The sequence below is a fragment of the Urocampus carinirostris genome, chromosome 20, assembly GCF_059441175.1.
Source record: "Urocampus carinirostris isolate Australia breed hairy pipefish chromosome 20, RoL_Ucar_1.0, whole genome shotgun sequence".
Taxonomy (NCBI): Eukaryota; Metazoa; Chordata; class Actinopteri; order Syngnathiformes; family Syngnathidae; genus Urocampus; species Urocampus carinirostris.
The window spans coordinates 2676207-2685942 of NC_142368.1; the positions used below are offsets into that span (position 1 = coordinate 2676207).

The 9736-nt window shown below is 41.1% G+C and overlaps 1 protein-coding gene across 1 annotated transcript; it reads left to right on the forward strand.

Annotated features, from left to right (window-relative positions):
- Nucleotides 1–1048: 1048 nt before the first annotated feature.
- Nucleotides 1049–9585, forward strand: tcp1 (t-complex 1). The gene is made up of 12 exons (XM_088324848.1): nucleotides 1049–1217; nucleotides 3031–3116; nucleotides 3187–3315; nucleotides 4473–4570; nucleotides 4635–4745; nucleotides 4818–4999; nucleotides 5214–5340; nucleotides 7067–7242; nucleotides 7333–7456; nucleotides 8745–8937; nucleotides 9003–9166; nucleotides 9252–9585. The coding sequence occupies exons 1-12, from the start codon at nucleotides 1145–1147 to the stop codon at nucleotides 9463–9465; spliced, it is 1677 nt and encodes a 558-aa protein (XP_088180974.1). The 5' UTR covers nucleotides 1049–1144; the 3' UTR covers nucleotides 9466–9585.
- The last annotated feature ends 151 nt before the right edge of the window (nucleotides 9586–9736 follow it).

The following is a 9736-nucleotide window of genomic DNA, read 5'->3' on the forward strand; positions in this document are numbered from 1 at the left end:
GGATAATCTGAAAATCGAATGCTTGTTTGCATGTTTTGAAATGATGGTAGAAGCAAAATGTTGACATATAAAAAAGGACCTGCACGATGAGGCAGGATTGCAGAGAAAGTAATAAAATATATTAGAATTTTCGATCAGTTATAATTTGTTTTTTAAATTGTAATGTTTGTCAGTGTTGTTGTTTTACTACCAGATAGCGCCCTGTCAAATTAAATGGTCTAACGACACGTTACAATATCGACGTTGCGAAACATTGTATGCAACGAGATTAGACACGGCACTCCCGGGTAGAGAAGAAAAAATTACAAGGAGTACATTTTTTATGGGATGTGTAGTTCATCCTCGTTTGATTATTTTTCGGGACATTTATTCAACAAACATCAAATTCATCCACAACAAATTCGGTAGGCTATTTTATAATCAAAATCAAACTTGATGTTTGTTTTTATTATTTTTAATTTAGTTTCGTTTTATAACCAGCAGGTGGCACCCTTTCAGAATACAAAACCGAAATTTGTTCTGTGAGATTTGCAGTTTATAGAATTTAGCTCGTATTTGTATTGCAAAATACACCAAATTCATCCAATTGATTACTACTTCTAAAAAATAATTTTACAATTTGTATAAAACGTCAAGCGTTTTTTGATAAATTTTTATAACCAGTAGATGACGCCCTCAAATCGTTCAAGAAGAAAAAACTTTAAGGGATATGTACCGGGAGTTCATACAATTTAGTACGTAAGAAGGATTAGACATGATTACTTTTCTTCAAGTCCCAAAAATAATGCTTTGAATTTATTCAGAATTCATATAAAACGTTTTAAGTTTTTAATGTTTAGTTTATTTTAATAACCAGCAGATAGCGCTCCGCCAGGTTACGAGAAGAAATGCAGGTTTTATGGGATTTGTAGTTGATACAACGCGCACGTAACACTAGATAAGAATTCATTTTCAAACCGTTTGTATAACAAACACCGAAAACACAATCAATTCTGGTTATTTTCTTCGAATGAACTTAAATGTTTGTGTCTTTATCGATCGGTTTGTACATCTCTTCTCGAAATTTCCGACGGAAACCCTGCTTACCCATAACCCTTTGCGCAGCGGCTTTCTTTCCTCTCGGCGGTGTGGTCAGCGATTCAATATGTCACTGCTGGAAGGTCCGTTAAATGTGCTCGGCCAGCGAACAACTGGCGAGTCTGTTCGCACACAAAATGGTAAGTTTACGCAGTTAACTACTTGAGGTTTTCTAATTTATTTAGTCTCCTTTAAATTAGGCCGGGTTTTTAATTTAGCGTGTAGCACGTGTGCTGAGCTAGCATGCTAGCGCTAGCTTAAAAGTCCCTGTCATGCTCGGGCGTTAATCGTAAAAAATGACATAAAAATACTCTATAGTTACATTTTCTTTTTATTTTATTCCCAATGTTTTACATACCCCCTTTTAACTATTCTAATGGATAAAATAAGCCTGTCTTGGTGTGAAATCGTGGTTGCCTTTGTGTTTCATTGCCCAATCAATCAAATTTTATTATTAAAATATTATTTATTTAGTGATGGACTTTTAAGTTGCTGTCCTTTTGAAATGTTCATTAAGAGCATGCCCGATTTTTGATTATCACAAATAACTGAAGTAGCTCCCGGGATACGTCATTAACCCGTTGTAGACTACAGACAATGCCGTTTGAACCCTAGATGACAATGGTCTGCAATTATATAGCTTACCCATTCACAAACACACTCACACACCGATAGCGGCAACAGCAGCCTGCATATCCTGGGCACTAGGGATTCATTCACCGTTTATCTGGTTTTCCAGAATGTTTTCGACTTGTTTAAGGGGCCCCCAACTTTTTAAGGGGACCACATACGTTTTTCGTTCTCTGGTAAAGGGCAGGGGTGAGTTGGTAATGGGGAAAGTGTGACGATGTAAATGTAAAAATGTATTTTTTACCAAAAAGCCACAATCAATTAACCACTCTGGATTCCTCACATAGTATAAGTCAGGAAATAAATAATAACAGATAAAAACATTACAAATGTTGCATTGTACGTACAATTGCGTATTATTAACATAATAAATGTATATAAAATGTTATCCATGTCAAATCGGTACGACGACTTGACCTTGTTGAGCTGAGTTGGGTAGATGCAGAGTCAAGGCGTTTTATATGCATAGCCCTTAGTGGCTAGAAAACAGGGGATTCAAATTCATGTTTTTAGATAACTTCTTGACTTATTTGCCTTCTTATTTCAAATAATTGTCCCAATTGTGTTATTTACGTCAATATTCCTAAGAGATGTAATGGTAAATGGTCTGCATTTACTAAGCACTTTTCAAGTCAATGAAGACCTCCCAAAGCGCCTTACAATGTGCTTCACACTTACCTATTCACACACACACTCACACACCAATAGCAGCCATGCAAGGCGCCGACCTGCTTATTGGGGGCATTAGGGATTCAGTGTCTTGCCCAAGGACACTGCGATATACAACACGGAGGAGCCGGGAATCGAACCTGTGATCTTTTGATCCCAAGACGAGCGCTCCACCTCTGTGTGCCTTTATTTCTTGATGATCGCAAGTGTCGTTTTCCTTATGTTTTTGCTTCTCCCTTTAGCATCACTTCAAGCCTGAATACAGCACAAAATACAGTATTGTATAGCTTACTCTCAAAGTCTTTACAAAGCACACTGAATTCTGATCGAAGAAGAAAGGGAACGTTGGAGCTTATTCTGCTTGTAACATAACGACATTTTCTTGACGCTGTGACGCAAACTATTAGCAGATGGACATTTTAAATGACGTTGACCACTAAATAAACGGGCATCACAGTGTTCAAAGTGCAATTTTAATGTTTTGGGTTATGCAAAATAAGTTAATGTTGTGTAGTGGGAAAATTATTTTAACAGTGGCTGAAAAACATCTTATTGCACACCGTGAAGTGAAAATGTTGCCAGGCAGAGTGCTGGGTTCCAGGGTTCTGCTGTATTAAGATATGTTCTTTAAGTATTTTTATTTTGTAATTTCAGTCATGGCTGCCGCATCCATCGCTAATATCGTCAAAAGCTCTCTTGGACCAGTGGGCCTCGACAAAATGCTGGTGGATGACATAGGGGTAAATTCTCTTCCACATATCATTGTTTTATCCTTTTCTTCATTGATTTATCGATCAAATGTTCCCGTAGGACGTGACCATCACTAACGACGGCGCCACCATCCTGAAGCTCTTGGAAGTGGAGCACCCTGCCGCCAAGGTCCTTTGCGAACTGGCCGACCTGCAGGACAAAGAAGTTGGGGACGGGACCACGTCTGTGGTGAGTTGAGAGGTTCTAGGTCGGAACCGGGTGGGGACAACCTTGTGACAATTCCTGTTTTTAGTACCACGTGTTTGCCTGATTCCGTGGCACTCGTGGCTATGCTAACAGGAGAGAGAAACTTCTGCCTGTGTCTGAAGAGGTTGAGCGGCTCAATTACCGCTGCCTCTAATGAAACGGCGGAAACACTTGAAATTTGTCAGAGGAGCCAGCCGGGAGTCAAAATTAATTGATTTGAAAGTCTCACCTGATACCTTAGCAATACATAAAGTCCTATTCAATTCCCTCTTATGCATTTATAAATAATTATACAAGATCTTTTATTGGATATTTGGTTTATTTATGATGGAACATTTAGTTATACTGTTATTGGTACACTCAAATTGAATCAAATTGTCGCTTTTATTTGGCACTTAATGTGACGATATGTGTTGAAAAACTCAACAAATAGGGGTTAGCTCGGACCTTTTTCCAAAATAAAATCTAGTGCATTTCTTGATAATTGAATGTGATAACCAACAAAGGGCATTCAATAATTGTCAAGAGAAATGTATATTTTTTGGGGTGGGGACAAACTGACATCTTATTCTAATATAGCGACAGCTGTTTTAAGGAAAAAAGAAAAAGGCAATTCTCAAAAGTAAAGGAAATTAATTATAACTAACCACCAGTGAATACCTGCTTGTATACACTGCGATTTTTGTAGTTTGTACAAATATGTGATTAATATAACATACACTCAACAATTGATCAAATTGTGAAGCAAGATTTCGTTTTGACATTAGTTTTGTTTCAACCGAAATAAAAAGATTCATTTTAAATTGTTCACCTTTCTTTCAATATGCTAAAATTGTGAGAATTTTCTTTTTTAAAAGGCGTGTACTGTATTTTTACAACTATACGGTTTGTTTTAAACTTTTATAACCGACATTGCAAGTCAATTTTATAGGCATTTTCTGTTACTGACAAAGACGATCTTGTATTTGAATCGAAAAGTTGTCTCATGACCCTTGTAAGGATAAGCGGTGCAGATGATCGATGGATTTAATTGACAAGTTGTGCCTCGTTGGCTAGTGTTGTTTAAACACCGACTGGAGATGAAGACGGGTAATGTAAGCATATTTGGAGGAATATTTAAGTGGGAATTTCGGATTTAGGTGATCCTGGCGGCAGAGTTGTTGAAGAGCGCCGACGAGCTGGTCAAGCAGAAGATACACCCCACCTCGGTCATCAGCGGTTACCGTCTGGCTTGCAAGTGAGATCAAAAGGTCGGTCCCTTAACGCCAGCTCGGCACCGACTGTTTCCCTTTCGCTTCCAGGGAGGCGGTCCGCTACATCAACGAGAACCTGACCATCGGAACCGAAGATCTGGGCCGGGAGTGCTTGATCAACGCGGCCAAGACCTCCATGTCCTCCAAGATCATCGGAGTGTATCCTTTTGTGGTTCGAGAGTTCGTCGAAGAAACGTTTTGGGGTTTGTCGCCTTGACGGAGGGTCCTCAGAGACGCAGACTTCTTCGCCAATATGGTGGTGGACGCCACCATGGCGGTCAAGTATACGGACGGCAAAGGAACGGCGAGGTACCCCATCAAGTCGGTCAACGTGCTGAAGGCGCACGGACGCAGCCAGAAAGAAAGTTTCTTGGTCAACGGCTACGCGCTCAACTGCACTGTGGGCTCGCAAGGTAAGCGGCAAGAAAGGTGGCACGGTCGTCCCATTTTATTTTATTTTTTTGCTGCCGTGACGCCGGCAGTGATACGCGTAGGATAAAGAGATTTGGTTTGGGGAGGACATTCACGGCGCTTTGTCGGCCGTGGGAACTCTCCCCTTGTCAGACAAATAAAACCTTAAGCCGTTTTCCAGAAGCTCAAACTGGAACACGTTATTTTTGTGGTCAGGCATGACGAAGCGCATCGTCAACGCTAAGATCGCGTGCCTGGATTTCAACCTGCAGAAGACAAAAATGAAGATGGGTGTCCAAGTTGTCATCAATGACCCGGAGAAGCTGGACCAGATTCGACAAAGGTTGCAAACATTTTTCTTGTCTAAATCTGTCTGATAAGGATTTGTTTAGTCGATCAAATAATATTTCAAATACAGACATTTACAGACTATTAGCTGCAATATAAGCACACGTTAAATTTTTTAAGTAATGTTTTGTGCGTAAGCCACACCTGCACAATGGAAACACTTCAGCCATCTGCTTGCTCTGTTGTCTACCCTGTCTTAAGTCACCTGCTTTTTCTGTATCTGAAATCCTGCCATCGATTCACCAATGCAAAGTATACGTATAGCGGTTCTTTCCTTCTTTATCAGCCAGCCCAGGTTCTTTAAAATTTTCTTTTGCATTTTCTATGGTCAGTTCATGCTAATTTTATACATAATCAAAGCATATTAAATGTTAAACCTTTCTTGTTCATTGTGAACTCTGCCTTCCTTAACAGCACCTGTCTTGCTCTTACCCTTTCTGCTCTGCAGCAGCTGTTTAAAAAAAATCCCCAGGAAGTTTGTTTTCTAACTGGCCTGAAAAATCTGTAAACGATAACTGTCCTAAAATATATGATAAATCCTTATAAAATGCCTCCTAAAGAAGGAAGAAAAGCAATCTGTGCCCTTATCCAAAGCAGATGTACTAGATTTGAGCCTATTTAAACCTGGTCTCTAACTACAACTTGTTAATTACATAGTAATAGAGTTTTTATAAATGCACACTAAACTAATAGCCAACTAGACAATTCCCGCGTCAATTGTAAGAGTTGTGATTGATCTGGAAGATGTTGATAGAGAACCGGTAGCGTTGAGTTGTTAGCATAAAGTTTTTAACTCAGATGTATTTGTAATTTTTAACTTGGTTCTGATGGAATATACTTGATTTCATACTATTTTTATTACTTATTCTCTATTTTTCTACTCTTTTATATGATTCTGTTTAAAAACGTGCATACTTTCAGTCTTTATTTTGAAGGGTACAGGAAACTCATCATGGTATGTTTTTACAACTGCTTGACTTCTTCTAAATAAAAACAATCGTCACTGGGCCACGAAGAGAAAGAGGAGTCATTCGAAGGAGTGGGTCCGTTTTTCTCCCCGCGGCTACTGGGGGCCTCCTGTTGATATCAAACCTGCATCTTCCTTGACTCTCATATCAGCCAAAGATTAATATCAAAAATTAATCTGTCACTAAGCTTCAGGCTCCTTATTAGGGTATTAAACATAATTAAGGGTTGGGGTTACAGCTAGAGTAAGGTTAATGTTGTGCATTTATATAGCGCTTTAAGTCATTGAAGACCTCCCCAAGCGCTGTACAATGTGCTACACACTTACCCATTCACACACGCAATTAAAGATGTAGTTTTAGGGTTAAGAGTTGGGATTTGAACTTCATGGTGGGGTTCTAAACTGAATGTAGTGTTCTAGAATATGTTTTGAAACTGGGTTAGATGTAGAGCTAAGGTTTGTGCTGCAAATTGGGATTTTAAACTGATTTTAGGCTTTACAAAATAGTAAGGGCTAGAGCTTTGGTTTGGAACTAAGGTCCCGTTTTTAATAGGCATTGGCTTTTTTTATTTGAATAGTTCTGGAAAAATAATGAAAATTTTGCTTAAAAAGTCCTTAAAGTGCTTGAATTTGGTTATGGGGAAAAAAAACCTGTTAATAGCCCCCCCAAAAAATTGTACCTCTTTAGAGATTTGTGTCACTCTTGTTATAGCGCCACCCACTGCCACTCAATCGTTATATATATATTCCACAGAGAGTCAGACATCACCAAGGAGCGTATCCAGAAGATCCTGGCGGCGGGCGCCAACGTGGTGTTGACCACCGGCGGCATCGACGACATGTGCCTGAAGTACTTTGTGGATGCGGGCGCCATGGCCGTCAGGCGGGTCCTCAAAAGGGATCTCAGGCACATCGCCAAGGCAACGGGCGGTAAGGGCGACGTTAGATTTTGACACCGGGATTAAAAAAAAAAAAAAGAAATCTAGATATCATGTTTTTTTTTTTTTGGTTCTTTATTAGCTGTCGTCTGCCCGTCTCTGACCAACCTGGAGGGGGAGGAGTCGTTCGAGGCCACCATGTTGGGGCAGGCAGAGGAGGTGGTGCAGGAACGCATCTGTGATGACGAGCTCATCCTTGTCAAGAAGTAAGCAATCGTAAAGTTAGCTAGTTAGGTAGTCATTGAAGCTAGTGGTGGGTATCAACTTGATCCAAGTAAATATACAGTTGTTAGTTTGCCCCCTTGTTTGACGTTCATGTTTTCCTCTCACTTAGCAATTTGGACTTATTGAACGTGGATCGGTATAAAAACTAAGCATTTTTTACATGGATTTGTTGAAGAGGACAACTTTAACATAACAAAATATGATGTATGACAGATTTTAATAAGTCTATCTAACAAAACTAAAATGTTTGACTTTTTTAACTACAGTGTAAACTAAGTATTATACAATAATTAGAAATTGTTTTACAGCGGGTTCTGAACAAAAGCCAATAGTCAAACTGAGGGGCAATGTCATGATAAGACTTACTGTATAAAAATGTCAACAAGGCAAATAACCCATTTAGTGCATAATGTGAAGCCAAAGTTAGTAATGCAAATAGTGTTAATTTACCCTCATTTGATTTGTTTCCATAGTGACAAAAGATTACCATGTTCAGGAACTGGTACACATTTAATTTCGGCAAAGGGAGCCTTTTAATGAGTTTATGTAAATTTGCGTTGTTACCACAGCAGCATACAGCTTTATTCTGCAATTTTTTACCTGGCATTTTCATTCTCTGTAGTTGAGAAAAAGCCTGTGCTGCACCTTTGGTTTGCCTCTGTCATTTCTATCCCTCGGTAGTGGTGAGTCTATGGATTTGAGCGGCTTCTGCCTGGCAGGCCAGGTACTGAGGTTAAAAGGCATTGAATACATCAGTAAAAAAAATTATTAGCATTAAAATGGCTAAAATCTGACTACATTAAATAAGTTCACACAAATATAATTCTTATTAATAAACTTCTGATTTAATTCTTGTAGCACCAGGTGATTATCAGAATGAAGCAAATGGTGATGGGTTTTTTTTTTTTTTTTGGAGCATTTAAATTTCTTGGGTTTACCCACAATTCACATAGCGACTGTAGACAGCTTTATTTTGGACCGAGTCTGAATTAAACCTAAGTCTTATAATTTTGGCCACGTTATTTGTACGAGGCACAATGTATTGCGTGCAAGAAATGTGACTTGAATTTGTTTTCAAAAGACTTGCCTTAAGCTGCAGGAACCCTGGGTAAGGAGTGGTGCTCAGTGTGTCAGGCAATAAGTTACTTAAGAGCGGCTGCTCGGTGAGGAAATTGGTTGAAGTATTAGATCCTAGGACGGTGGTATCGATAATGTCTATATTTGCACGTATTCCCTCACCCATAATCGATCGGCTTTGCGTCCACACAGCACCAAAGCTCGCACGTCCGCCTCCATCGTCCTGCGCGGCGCCAACGACTTCATGTGCGACGAGATGGAGCGCTCCCTCCACGACGCGCTCTGCGTGGTCCGAAGAGTGCTGGAGTCCAAGTCGGTGGTGCCCGGAGGTGGCGCCGTCGAGGCCGCGCTCTCCATCTACCTGGAGAACTATGCCACCAGCATGGTAAGGCGACGAGCGAGGCCTCGGAGGAGGAAGGGGTAAGTGACGTGTGGTTTCCGGGCGCTCAGGGTTCCCGAGAGCAGCTGGCCATCGCCGAGTTTGCCCGCTCGCTATTGGTCATCCCCAAGACGCTCGCCGTCAACGCGGCGCAGGACTCGACGGACCTGGTGGCCAAACTGAGGGCCTTCCACAACGAGGCGCAGGTCAATCCCGAACGCAAGAATCTCAAGTGGTGAGTCTCCTAGATCATCTACGCGGGGGGATTTAAGAGGAGGGGGGGCGTAATGTATATTTTCTCCTTTTGTCGCCGGGGTCAGGATCGGATTGGACCTCCTCAACGGCAAGCCGCGGGACAGTCGTCAGGCGGGCGTGTACGAGCCCACCGTGGTGAAGACCAAGAGTCTGAAGTTCGCCACGGAGGCGGCCATTACCATCCTGCGTATCGACGACCTCATCAAACTGTTCCCCGAGCCCAAAGAGGGAGGACAGTCCTACCAGGACGCCGTGCGCTCGGGATCGCTCGAGGGTTAGTCGGAAGGTGTGTCACCTTTGCACTTTGTCTGTTTACTGAGTCCCCGAATTTCCCCCTGCCCACACTCCTTTTCCTCTTTGCCACTTAATAAAAATGAAATGAAATGATTTGCGTTTAAATAGCGCTTTTCAAGTCATTGACTTCCCAAAGCGCTTTACATTGTGCTCCGCATTTCCCAATAGCGGCCTTGCAGCCATGTCAGGCACTAATCTGCTTATTGGGGTTATTAGGGGTTCAGTGTCTTACCCAAGGACACTTCGACATGTAACA

Excerpts from the sequence above, each read along its gene's own strand:
- tcp1 (XM_088324848.1), top strand. The coding sequence starts at position 1,145 with ATGTCACTGCTGGAAGGTCCGTTAAATGTGCTCGGCCAGCGAACAACT. Across the intron at positions 4,746-4,817 it reads TCCTCCAAGATCATCGGAGT|AGACGCAGACTTCTTCGCCA; the intron begins GTATCCTTTTGT and ends GAGGGTCCTCAG. Across the intron at positions 9,167-9,251 it reads GAACGCAAGAATCTCAAGTG|GATCGGATTGGACCTCCTCA; the intron begins GTGAGTCTCCTA and ends CGCCGGGGTCAG.